General features: G+C 49.8%; 2 protein-coding genes across 2 annotated transcripts; both read left to right on the top strand.

Moving 5' to 3' along the window:
* The first annotated feature begins 1,390 nt into the window (after positions 1-1,390).
* On the top strand, positions 1,391-4,299 carry LOC136450148 (probable receptor-like protein kinase At5g24010). Its single transcript, XM_066450491.1, has one exon. The coding sequence runs from the start codon at positions 1,534-1,536 to the stop codon at positions 4,066-4,068; it is 2,535 nt and encodes an 844-aa protein (XP_066306588.1). The 5' UTR covers positions 1,391-1,533; the 3' UTR covers positions 4,069-4,299.
* A 5,849-nt stretch (positions 4,300-10,148) lies between these two features.
* LOC136450165 (probable receptor-like protein kinase At5g24010) lies at positions 10,149-12,108 on the top strand. The gene has a single exon (XM_066450509.1). It carries the CDS (start codon positions 10,438-10,440, stop codon positions 11,860-11,862), a length of 1,425 nt encoding a protein of 474 aa, XP_066306606.1. The 5' UTR covers positions 10,149-10,437; the 3' UTR covers positions 11,863-12,108.
* The last annotated feature ends 1,631 nt before the right edge of the window (positions 12,109-13,739 follow it).

Genomic DNA, 13,739 nt, shown 5'->3' with positions numbered 1-13,739 from the left:
CTGTGCTGTCACTGCTGCTTTTCTGTAATTTAGTAAGCTGCAGGTTTAGTAAAATCTCCTGTTGATGTAAACCAGACAAATAAAACATTCAGTTTACACAATTGCAATCACCAACAATGTTAATTGCAGCTATTGGGCACTGCAATTTTAGTTCTCAGCATATGCAATTACATAAATTAATTGACCATTGAATTTGACTGCATCCCTCCTTTTGATTGATAAATTTCGTTTTTCATCTGTTGATCATTGTTGACGGTGGTTAACGACCATATTTAATTGGCCATTGTTTTCCAAAAGACAAATCATTATTGTTGTATCCTTACACTTGCTCAGAATTTTGAATCTGATATTGTGGCTCTGACATTTGCTCCTGTCTTATACCTCTTCCTTGGTTCTTATTCTGTTAAAACATCCAACATCAAAAAATGCTTGTTAAATCAGTATAATTGCATTAGCAGCAAATATTAGTTGCACTATTTTAAATGTGCAATTTGTTTTTCGGTATTCTGTAATTTTGTTTCCTGAGTTCCTGAATTTGTGATTCTATATTTCTGATTCCTGAATTTGTTTGCAGCAAATACTAGCAGTTTTGGATTACATCTTCATGAGGAAACGGGCGTGCTTACCTTGGATGTTGAGGTTAGCCACTTCTTTATCCCCTTCAATCTGTTGGTTGGTTGCCCCTTTACTCTGGTCTGCTTGTCCCCACGCAGAGGAGATCTTCATCTTTGATCTGTCGGTTCTTTTCTCCTTTCCCCTGCTCTGATCTGATCTCATCTATGTCTTTAGTGGGTCTCTCTGTCTTCTTGGTTATTGGGCTCTGGGCTGAACTACTCTTTGCTGATATTGTGCCTCTCTGCCTTCTTAGTTAGTGGGCCTCTCTGGTATGTCTGTATTGGGCTGAACAACAATTGTGGGCCTTGTTTGTCTGATGGAATTTATGTGTTGCATTATCTTAAAACACACGTTTTTTTTTCAGTGTTTCAATTCGTGTGTTTCTTAGGCATCTAACAACCATGTGCTAACTAGTGTAAAAACACATGGTTTTTCCTATGTTGAAATCTGTGTGTTTTACATACAGCCAACAACCATGTGTTGGCTTATGTTAAAACACACGTGTGTACAGTAGATAGACTCTTTCTGGAAAAAAAAAAACTAGAAGACGGTTAGTGTGTATCGATTCATTGATTGAGGTTTGAAAATTTAATACCGTAGGAGCCTACCTTCTTCCTCCTTCCCAAAGAAGAGAACAAAACTAAAGCAAAGCCGCCTTTCCAACCGAATGAACACATGGGTGACCACTGACCAGTGGACGCACAAAGAAATTTGGAATGACCCAACCAGGCAACCAGCTCGCTAGTCTCCGTCCACTCCACTCCAGTCCAGGGCTCCTGTCCACCGTCCCCGTGTCTTCCCACCATCCACAAGTCCCTTCCCCGTGCCCGACTCCACACACCACTCAGTCGTCCTCGCCGCACTCGCTTATCCCCTCCGTCGCCTGCCACCCCCTCAGCCGGCACGCCTCCACTCACAATGGCTGTCCTCGTCCTCCTCCTCCTCGCCACCTTCCTCCCGTCCACCGCCCTGGCCGCCTTCTCCCCGGCCTTCTCCTTCTTCCTCGCCTGCGGCGCCGGCTCCACCGTCACCTTCCCACGCGACAACCCAGCCCGCACCTTCACCCCGGACGACCGTTACCTGACCACCAAAAGCGTCGCGGCGGTGACGAACGCCAGCCCCAACAGCGCCGCCTCCCGGCTCTACGCCGCTGCGCGCGCTTCCAGCTCCGCCTTCTCGTACAGGCTTTCTTTCTCCGACTCCGCCGGGCAGGCCGCGTTCCTCGTCCTCCGCCTCCACTTCTTCCCTTTCTCCCCTGCCTCGCCGTCCACCGTCAGCATCTCCTCCGCGCGCTTCGCGGTCTCTGTTCGGCTTCAGGACGCGTACACCGTGCTGTCCTCCTTCTCGCCGCCGAGCGCCGGCGTCGTCAAGGAGTTCTTCGTCCCGGCAGGCGCCTCCGGTGAATTCCGCGTCACGTTCACTCCGGACGCCGGCTCGGCCGCGTTCGTCAACGCCGTCGAACTGTTCCCGGCTCCAGCGGAGCTGCTGTGGAACGGCAGCGTGACGCCGGTGGGCGCAGGCGCGGCGGCCCCCGACAAAGCCGCGTGGCCGAAGGACGCGCTGGAGACAGTGTACCGCCTCAACGTGGGCGGCCCCGAGGTGACCAAGGAGAACGACACGCTCTGGCGGACGTGGCTCCCCGACGACCCCTTCCTCTTCGGTCCCGCGGGGGCCTCCATGCTGCAGAACACGACCACCGCGATCGTCTACGCCACCTACACCAGGGAGTTGGCGCCCGACGTCGTCTACAAGACGCAGCGCGCCGCGAACGTGTCGGCGGCCGGATTAGGGGCGGTACCTCCGCGTTTCAACGTCACGTGGACCTTCTCGGCGGAACCGGGGTCCAACTACCTCGTCCGTCTCCACTTCTGCGACTACGAGCCGCCGAGCTCCGTCGTCGGAGTCGTCATCGTGTTCAACGTCTTCGTCGCTCAAGCCATTGGCACCCAAGACTTCACGCCCACACAGACGCAGGCGAACACGGCCTTATACATGGACTACGAGGCCACGGCGCCCATCTCCGGGAACCTCACCGTCAGCATCGGCATGTCCGCCAAGAGCAGCCAAGGGGGCTTCCTGAACGGGCTGGAGATCATGAAGGTGCGACCTTCGGAGTCACGTGGTAGCAGCAGGAGAGTTTTGATCATCGCGCTCTCGACCGTGCTCGGCGCCTCGGTTCTCGCGGCCGCCGCGCTCTGCTTGTTCTTCGTCGTGCGGAGAAAAAGGCGGATGGCGCGGCCGGCGCCGTTGGAGAAGGAGAGCAGCAAGCCGCTGCCGTGGTCGCAGGAAAGCTTCGGGTGGGTGCTAGAGCCGTCGAGCAGGTCAGGCGAGGGCACGACCGGCGCGATGCAGAGGGTGAGCACGCAGCTCCACATCCCGCTGGAGGAGCTGAGGTCGGCCACCGACAACTTCCACGAGCGCAACCTCATCGGTGTGGGCGGCTTCGGCAACGTGTACCGCGGCGCGCTCCGCGACGGCACCCGCGTGGCGGTAAAGCGCGCGACGCGCGCGTCCAGGCAGGGCCTGCCGGAGTTCCAGACGGAGATCGTGGTGCTGTCCCGCATCCGTCACCGGCACCTGGTGTCCCTCATCGGCTACTGCAACGAGCAGGCGGAGATGATCCTGGTGTACGAGTACATGGAGAAGGGCACGCTGCGGAGCCACCTGTACGGGCCGGACTCCGACGGGGAGGCGCCGCTGTCGTGGAAGCAGCGGCTGGAGGTGTGTATCGGCGCCGCCAGGGGGCTGCACTACCTGCACACGGGCTACTCCGAGAACATCATCCACCGCGACGTCAAGTCCACCAACATCCTCCTCGGCGACGGGTTCATCGCCAAGGTGGCCGACTTCGGGCTATCGCGCATCGGCCCGTCGTTCGGGGAGACGCACGTGAGCACGGCGGTGAAGGGCAGTTTCGGGTACCTTGACCCGGAGTACTTCAAGACGCAGCAGCTGACGGACCGGTCCGACGTCTACTCCTTCGGGGTGGTGCTGTTCGAGGTGCTGTGCGCGCGGCCGGTGATCGACCAGGCGCTGGAGCGCGACCAGATCAACCTCGCCGAGTGGGCCGTCGGGTGGCAGAGGCGCGGGCAGCTGGACCGGATCGCCGACCCGCGGATCCTCGGGGAGGTGAACGAGAACTCGCTGCGCAAGTTCGCGGAGACGGCGGAGCGGTGCCTGGCGGACTACGGGCTGGAGCGGCCGTCCATGGGCGACGTGCTGTGGAACCTCGAGTACTGCCTGCAGCTGCAGGAGACGCACGTGCGGCGGGACGCGTTCGAGGACAGCGGCGCCGTGGGCGCGCAGTTCCCCGAGGACGTCGTCGTCCCGCGCTGGGTGCCGTTGTCGACGAGCTTCATGACGACGGACGATCCGGACGACACGGTCGTCACAGACGTGGGCGTCGCCAACAGCAAGGTGTTCTCCCAGCTCAGCAGCGGCGAGGGCCGATGATGAGCGGCTGGTGGTGCCGGCGGACCGGCCTCTGCAAACAATCCGAGTCACCTACTGGAGTGTACTAATCACTGTTTTGTTATCGTTGCTTAGTTTGACAGTATTATAGATAGGAGAGCACGTTATCACAGATTCACAGCAGCCAAGAAATTCAGAGCTGCTGGTGAATGTGCTCTGAACTCTGCAACCTAAAACTCCTGCGAATGCGATCCAAATTCTCTGCTGTCCCTACACTCTGCGGGTCTGCATCAGGGGGTCACGGATATCGTTGTAAGCGTGTGTGCATGCGGCCAAAGCAAATTGACCAGTGTCTGTCTGATTGATTGAGCTACATAATTTAGGCGCCTGTACGACTACTCGCATGGCAACAAAACTTTTGCGGCCATTTTCTTCTTCTCTGGTGGTCACACTCACACCAGACCACGCATAGACTAGCAGATAGTGTAGAACAGGGCGAGGTGCCAAAGAAAGAAAGCTGGCCAGAAGAAATCTCGGTGGGGATATCTCGTTCAGTGGTTGCAACGTGTGTTCAACGTCAGTCTGTCTGTCTGGCATGGTCTGTGCCACACCTCTAAAAAGGAATTAGGGCAACTCCAACCAAACCTTCAAATTTTACCCCCCTATTCCTTCAAATGAGAGTCCTCATCCATATTCCATCCCCTACTCCTCTGCACACTCCGACTGATCTCCTAATTTTTCTCTACTTTACACTGTATTGTCATGGATCCTATTTATCAGTCCCATTTGTCAGCTTTATGGGAAGAGAGAAAGCAGGATGAGGGACTCCTACATCTAGGGGTTCAGGAGAGAGAAATGAGAGTCCCTCATCCATCGAGGCTTGGTTGGAGAGGTTTTTGATGTGTTTGAGGTCTCAAAATAAGATGAGGGGTCAAATAGGAGTTTGGTTGGAGTTGCCCTTAGTGATTCTCAAGTTGGATTTTGAGAAAACATTTGACAGAATAGAGCATGGGGCTATGTTGGAGATTATGAAGAAAAAAGGCTTTGGGGATAAATGGATTTCATGGATGAAGTTGATATTTGACTCTGGCACTTCCTCAGTACTGCTAAATGGCACTCCAGGAAAAGTCTTTCACTGCAAGAGGGGAGTAAGACAGGGAGACCCACTCTCTCCCCTGTTGTTTGTGCTAGCTGCTGACCACCTACAGTCAATTATCAATAAAGCTAAGGATCAAGGATTGCTCAACCTTCCAATTCCATTACAATATACAAATGATTTTCCAATCCTCCGGTATGCTGATGACACTTTGGTCATCATGGAAGGGTGTGGTAGACAAACTGTTTATTCTTAAGGCTCTCTTCAATACTTTTGCTGCCTCTACTGGACTAAAAGTGAATTTTTCAAAATCCATGATGGTCCCAATTAATCTGTCTGAAGAAAAACTAAAGCACCTTTCTGCCACATTTGGATGTTCAACTGGCAGCCTCCCTTTCACTTACCTGGGGCTACTTTGGGGCTCACCAAGCCAAAGGTTGAAGAATTCATGCCCCTGGTTTCTAGATATGAGAGAAGGCTAGTATGCACTTCTTTATTCCTCTCCCAAGCTTGAAAACTGCAGATAAAAAATTCAATCTTTACTTCCCTCCCAACCTTCTTTATGAGCACCTTTCATCTACATGTTTCCATAAGAGATCAAGTGGACAAATTTAGAAAACATTGTTTGTGGAGGGGAGAAGAGGAAAGTAACAGAATCAATGCTAAGGCAGCCTGGCCTATGGTTACAAGACCAAAGGAAGATGGTGGGCTGAGAGTTTTAGACCTCAAGACCCAAAATGAAGCTTTACTGCTAAAAAATCTTCATAAATTTTTCAATAAAGCTGATATCCCCTGGGTGCATCTCATTTGGGAGAAATATTATAGAAATGGCAAACTCCCAAATCATATCAAGAAGGGGTCTTTTTGGTGGAAAGATATTTTGAAACTTTTGGACAAGTTTAAAGGAATGGCTTCAGTAGCAGTTGCAGATGGCTCCTCATGCCTTCTCTAGGATGATTGCTGGCAGGGACAACCTCTAAAACTGACATTCCCTGATCTCTACTCTTTTGTTAAAAAAACAGACATTTCTCTCAAAACTGCAGTTGCTGTCACCACTGCCTCTTCTCTCTTTAATCTTCCTTTGACGGTTGAGGCTTTTGATCAGTTCCAGCAGATTGAACATCTTCTCCAAAACCTTCAGATGGTGAATGGTGCAGATACCTAGACATATATTTGAGGAACCTCCATCTTTTCTTCTAAGAGAGCTTATCGCCATCTTTCATAATCGAGTTGGTCACATCCAATCTTCAAATGGATTTGGAAGTCTTCTTGTCAGCACAACCACGAGTTTTTTTTTTCTGGCTGCTCTCTCAAGACAGACTTAGCATGCGTAGTATTCTAAAAAGGAAAAACTTTCATTTGGCTTCTTTCAATTTCGTGCTCTGTGCTCATAATCTTGAAGAGACAGTGGAGCACTTGTTCCTTGACAGTGAAATGGCTCGAGAATGCTGGGGCTTGATTGGACTGACAGTAAACAACCCTCTTAACCCCTACCAGAATTTTGAAGATTTCAGAATGCAGTTAAATGTCCCCTTCTTCATGGAAATTATCATCGTTATGAGTTGGAGCATATGGGCAATCAAGAACGATGTTGTTTTCAGAGGCATTCCTGCTAGCAGTCTTCGTTGCTCACAAATTTTCAAGCATACCTTCAGCCTCCTCCTGTGGAGGGCCAAGAAGAAATACTTTCAATCAATAGAGTTATGGTTAGAGCAAGTTGTGTAATAGCTCTAATTTTCTTTTGTTTCGTTTTATGTTTCCTGAATTTCTCCTCTTCCTTTTACTTCTTTTTCGCCTAAATTGTATCTCCTCTGTAACCCTCTTGGTTGAGTTTAATAAATTTCAGTAGGTGCTCCTGAGCCCCTCCAATTTCTATAAAAAAAAAGATCCATTCAGTTAGTTATCGATGTTCCCCCAAGGACTGCATGTGAGGTGAAGGTTTCAGACTTTCAGTTTGGTCATAATAAGACTACTTAAAGGGAACGCACGTAACTGGCTCTGAGCAATAAGCAATTTCTAAGCTGGATCAATGGTTGCCGTGGAGCCCAGGGCGAAGTGTGGAAATCGGAACGCGGTTCAGGGTTGGGATGGAAGAAAAGTCGTGTGATAGTGACGCGCACTCTCCACTTAAACAAAGAACTGTCATCATGCTGCAATTAGTGGAGACTTATCTTCCGAATCTTTGCCTCGCTATGTTATGCTTCTTGGTTAGCATCCACCGACGTGGGCATAGTCGAACACAGAGCGGCTGACCGGTCGAGCAGGGAATCCATGTTTCCGCTGCTTGTTTTGATCCCACAAAACATATTGAAATTGACTTACATACAACAGGAAGACGATACGAATACAACTAGTATTTCTGACTTCGTCCTAAAACATTGAACTTGTTTCTTGCTTCTCGAGGAGGTAAACAATTTAAAGTTTAATCAAACCTATATAAATACTAATATTTATGATATGGCACTTTCAACGGCTAGCTCTAAGCTATACATACCACATGAAGAAGAAAGGTTTATGTTCTCTATGTCTTTTAAGAGCTAAGCTTTTTGCGTGAACCAGTATATATCTTCTCTATGTCTTTTAATAGGAACACTTTTTTTTCGCGAATGCGCACGAGAGTGCGTATCTTTGCATTAGAAGAAGAAAGGTTTATGTTACAAGAATGTCGTAGACGGCAATGACAATTGTTTGGTGACTACATTGTAATTAAGCACATCGAAGTTTCGATTAGAAGAGAGGCAGCTGTCATCTTTGCGCCAGGCAACGTAGGCCCTGAGCTCCCGCTTCGATCCAACGATTAGCTTCGATCTTGATCATGTGGAGCGTCTCGGCGATGGAAGCTGTCAAGCTTCTGAAACACCGCGCGTTGCGTTCCTTCCACAGCTGCCAGGACACGAGGGCGAATAGCGTGTCGAGACATTTCCTTCGCTCACCGGGTGCTGCTGCCCGAATTCGTCGCCACCAGCCCAAGGTGGTGACTGCGGCCTGAGGCGATTGGATTTCCAGGGCCCTGAGCACCAAGAACCATATCTCTCTGGTAAAGGAGCAAGTCGCCATGATATGATCGATAGTCTCGGGCTCTTGGTCGCAGAGGTAGCAGTTTTCCCGGGCTTCAAGACCATGTCTTCTTCTCCTGTCGCCGGTCCAGTTCCGCCGACGCATGGCCAGCCATAGGAAGATCTTTACTTTGAGTGGTGCCCATGTTTTCCAAATGAGTTTGTGGCCGGGGAATGGAGATGAGCCAGCGTGCAGCATTGTATAGGCTGATTTAGCCGTGTACTCGCCGCTCGCCGTCCAGCGCCACATCGTGCGGTCTCGCTCTCCAGTCAGCTGGACGCCCTCCAGCAGTTGCCATAGGTGCAGGTAATCGATGATCGCCTGCATGGACATTCCACCGGTGAAGCTCCGTGCCCAGGTCTTGTTGTTCATGGCCATGCTCAGTGTTTGTCAGCTACGGATTGCTTGCGGTACCAAACTGAGAAGACATGGCGCGAACTCGCCCACCGACTCTCCGTTGAGCCATCTATCTTCCCAGAAGAACGTCTGTTCCCCGTTGCCGACGACCGAGTACGTGGACGCCTTGAAGAAAGCTTGCACCTGGGGGCATGTCTTGATCGGCAGTTGGCTCCAAGCTCTGTCCTGGTCGGCTTTTTGCAGCCATAGCCAGCGTGTTTGCAGGGCGTAACCCGTCAGCTTGATGTCCGTGATCCCCAGCCCGCCGAGCTCCGTTGGTCTGCAGCATGTGGGCCAATCTACTAAATGTACGATATATACAAAAAGATAATATCTAGACATATATGATATGATAACATCTAAGAGTTCGTACCTGACTCCTACTACTGTAGGTGCCCAAGGTTTAGGAAATGTTTTGGTGTCATCAATTTTAACAACATTTTATATGAATTTAGTTAAATTTTAAAAAAAAAATTGACTCAATTCAAGCCTATAATTGCATATATTTTTTTAGACGAAGGTACCGTTAATCAACAAATGTTTTATTTCTACGAAGCACAATGATGCACATGCACTAACATAGATGAATGATCGGCCGTAAATACAAGCACACATGTGGAGTAAAAGATTTAAATCTCTATCTCTATCTCTGTCCCTATAATATACCACTTCAAATTATCCTACAACCATAAAATAAATCTCACCTCTATCGTCATAAACTAAACTACGTTCACTCCACAAAACGCACACACAAATAGACTACACTAAAAATATACGCACCAAATTAACTCACGTATTCTCTCTTTACTCAACCACATTCGACGATCCTTCCTCTCTTTCGATCTGCAGTGAGCGGACGACGTTGCCGGCGAACGGGCGGCCTCGACGGAGGAAGCGCAGCGGAGGACGACACGTCTGAATCCTAAACCCGCCCAGGACGTTGCTGGCAAGCGGCCGGGAGCGGAGGACGGTGGGCGGCGAGCGGCCACGACCGGAGCCGCCAGCACTTCCAGCTCCTTGTCCCGTGAGTTCGCCTTCTCTTCTCTCCATGCACTCCATCCACGAATTCGATTTGGAGGGAGTCAGCAGGACTATTGCAGCCTGTAGATCGGTTTCCTGAACGGGTTACGTGGATGGAACATCAATCCTGGATGTTCCTTTTCTCTGCGCCGATTCTCGAAAGAATGTTTGAATCCATTGGTATGTACGCTGGTACAGACTATGTAGTAGTAGTAGCTACATAAGTTTACGTTGAGGGCACTGGTTGAGGGGGGCACTGCAGATTCCAAAGGAGGACCGTCGTGAGGGGGCACTGCAGATCCAAAGGAGGACCATGAGGTGGGTATAATTTAGTTTATGACTATAGAGACGTTTTATGGGATGGACGTAGTTTAGTTTATGACTATAGAGATGAGATTTGTTCAATGGCTATAGAATAATTTAGAGTAGTGTATCATAGGGGTAGATAGATAAATAGAGGTAGAGATACCATTGAAGAGTTTGGGCCAAATCTTGGATATTACTTTCAGTCCAGCCCATCACAAACCTGGACGCTCACGAGTAAAACCTTATGGCCCAACGAGATAACGCGGCCGCACACCACACTGACCGACGCGTCCAAGACTGACCAAGCCAAATCAAACCACCGCACCGGCACGGCCACAACGCGTAGCCCCTCCACGCCACCCGAGCGAGTCGTCTCCCCCAGCTCGACGCGCTGAATTGATTCCTCCACTCCGCCTTGCCCGCCGACCTCCAGCTGTCCCCCAACCAATCCAACGCCATTTCGGCGCTCTCCCCCCCTCCCACAGCTCAACAAATCGTCAACCAAATCCACCACCACCTCGCCGTCCCCCACCGCCATGGCCGCCCCACCAACCTCGCGCCGCCTCGCCCTCGGCCTCATACTCATCGGCGCCCTCTGCTTCGCCGCCGCCGCCGCGCGCTTCGCCCCGGTGGACAACCACCTCCTCGCGTGTGGCGCGGCGGCGCCGGCCGTCCTCCCCGACGGCCGCCGCTTCGTGCCGGACTCCGGCTGCGCGTCCACCCGCCTCCGGTCCTCCTCCCCGTCCCTCTCCTCTGCGGCGCCGCCTGGCTCCCCGCCGCCGCCGTCCCCGCTCCATGCCTCCGCGCGGGTCTTCTCCTGCCGCGCGTCCTACGACCTCGCCGTCCGTCGCCGCGGGCACCACATCCTCCGCCTCCACTTCTACCCCTTCGCCCCCGCCCTCGCCGCGTCCCGCTTCCACGTCGGCGCCGCGGGGCTGCTCCTCCTCCACAACTTCACGGCCTCGTCCCCCGTCGTCAAGGAGTTCATCCTCCCCGTGGACTCAGACGTCCTCGTGCTCACCTTCGTCCCCGACTCCGGCTCCACCGCCTTCGTCAACGCCGTCGAGCTCGTTTCTGCGCCTGAGGAGCTCGTTGGCGACATCGGCACCCTTGTCACGTCCGGCGCCGCCGCTCAGATCCACGGGCTATCGTCTCAGGCGTTTGAGACGCTCTACAGGATCAACGTCGCCGGGCGCAAGGTCACGCCATTCAATGGCACACTGTGGCGGACATGGGTTAACGATGAGAAATTCCTCGTCGACACCCACTCGGCCAACTACAGGGCATGGTCATTCAGCGGCCGGATTGCTTATCCCAAGGGTAGCAGGCAGATGACCAGGGAGGTGGCTCCCGACAATGTCTACAACTCTGCGAGATCGGTGAGGCCAGGGGCCAATGTCACTTGGGGTTTCCCTGTGCCTACTGGCAGCCGGTACCTTGTGCGTATGCACTTCTGTGACATTGCCAGTAAGGTGCTGTACGAGCTCTACTTCAATATCTACGTCAATGGTGATCTTGCAGTCAAGGATTTCGATCTCTCCAGTGTCACCGGATTCTTGGCCTATCCTTATTACATTGACTTTATTGTCGATGTGAAGGATGAAGGGATACTGAAATTGGCGATTGGTGGCTCGAAGAAGAGTCTATCTGATGAAGTAAGTGGCATCCTTAATGCACTGGAGATAATGAGGATGAACAAGACCAGTGGAGGTATGGATGGAGACTTCTCAATTGATCTAGACATGGAGTATGTGGTGGGTAAGGGGATTGGAGAATTTGCCCGCTCCCTGCTCTGTGGTTTCATCTTTGCTGGGTTGTTTGTGGCTTTGGTCATGCTGGTGCTGAGGTTGAGAACCGAGCTGAGGAATAACAGTGGAGCTTGGTCCTGGAGACCGATGGACTCCGGTGAAGGGAAACTGGCCAGAGCATATCAACTTGTGCCTAGTAAGACAGACTATTGAATAGTGCAAGCTGAACATCTTTGAGGAGTGACAAACTGCGGCTGTTGTTTGTATCTACTCACATAATACTTTTATTAAGTTGTAAGTATTGTAGTTTTATTACCTCTCTAAAAGTATTGTAGTTTTGCATCATCACTCCTTTCATGCTTGAACTTTGTGTTCTCCGTGCTTTGCTCATTATGCTGTAAAAGTACTCTACCCTAGATGTATTGCTATTACCTCACTTATTCAGTTTGATTTCTGAAATACGCTTGAATGGATGCTTGTGATATCTATAGTGATGCTGTGGATTCACAGCTCAATTACATTTGAATATAATTAGTTGACATTTAATTATAAAAATATGCCAAATAGCTGCAGAAGCAATCATGCCATTGTATTTGTAGCATGATTTGGCTGTTGCTGACTTACTGTTTTCTTCTCCATGTGGATTGTGTATCACTTTGCTCTTGAGCCCCTTAAGGACATCCTCTTCTAGTCTTTTTGTAAGTTTGGTATCCCTTATGAAATATCTTGAGCGACTCAAACAAGCACAGAATTCAGGATGCACTTGCACGATCTTCTCATGCAAAATTCATCTGATGAAATGTATATGTGGCTGCTTGGTGGGATCCTACCAGCTTTACTATATGTACTACTGTACTGTGGGATCCTGAGGCGTGGTACTTGCCTACTTGGTTGATACTTGATAGGTGTTTCGTTTGTCTTGTTACTCTCTTGATTCGCAACCTGAACATGCACTTTCTGTCTGAAGATAATCAATGCAATATGAGTATATGACACAACTAGATGGAAAATACTTGATATGATTATATGGTGTACTCACTGCTGATAGGGTGTACCCTGGCAGCCTTAACCTTGAATTTTTGCATGGAGGCAGAACAGACAAAAATTTTCATGAAAAAATCGCATTACTCCAAGGCAACTAGCTGGCGCCTCATCCCTGGCTCCTGCTAAACACCATAGGTGCCCTTCCTCCAAAATCTGTCCGAGGACGAGTTGCGCGCTAAGGTGCAGTCCCATTAAACACACACAGTCATGGGTGGACCCAGCCTTAGGCCATATAGGCCCAGGTCTACCCCAGATTTTGACCAAAATTATTTGTAGTAGTTAGTTTTAGAAGGTCCAAACTAAAAATGTCCAACATTCTTAAGTATTCCAGTCTCCAGACTATCTCTCCGCTCGACTGGTGCTATCTTATGCTTAGTCTCCACTAGGTTTAGTTATTTCTTGGATTATACCATATTTTGAATGAGAAATATTTTTATTATTAGGCATTACCCTTGGTTCAAATTCTGGGGCCGCCACTGCACATAGTTGCTCTGATATTACATTTGGTCACCCAAATAAGAACCAAATAGGAATATAGTTAACCTATAGTACTTCCATGACTATAAATTACCTCTAGTTTGATGATTTAGAACTTCTGTAATTGCGGTCTACTCCCTGTCTTCACCTCCTAACTGTGTCTCTCCATCCTGTCGATCCTCTTTTTTTTTTAATTGCTACACAGCTTTCCTTTTATTTCCCGTATCTGCTTTCCCTATATAATTTGATATCCTTGCATCTACCACATTAATGTTACAAACTCAAATGATGCTATTTTCATGAGCATCCTAGGCAGGCCATTTCCAGTATGTTACCAGTATATTTATGTTTTCAGTGGGTCATTTGTTCTATCATGATTCCATTTCTTTCAAATGCTGCAATAGCTGAGGAAAAATTTATTCTCTCATCAGTGATACTACTACATCTGATTTATCATTTACTTTACATGCTTTGTATATCAAGTTCTGGAATGCTTCCCAGTGCATTCCTGAAGATGTAATAGCATCTGGGTTGGATAAATGAAATGTTTATCTGGCTAATCAATAAAA

Source organism: Miscanthus floridulus, chromosome 1 (assembly GCF_019320115.1).
Source record: "Miscanthus floridulus cultivar M001 chromosome 1, ASM1932011v1, whole genome shotgun sequence".
Classification (NCBI taxonomy): domain Eukaryota; kingdom Viridiplantae; phylum Streptophyta; class Magnoliopsida; order Poales; family Poaceae; genus Miscanthus; species Miscanthus floridulus.
Note: the sequence above shows the minus strand (reverse complement) of the source record. Positions and strands in the feature narration are given on the sequence as shown.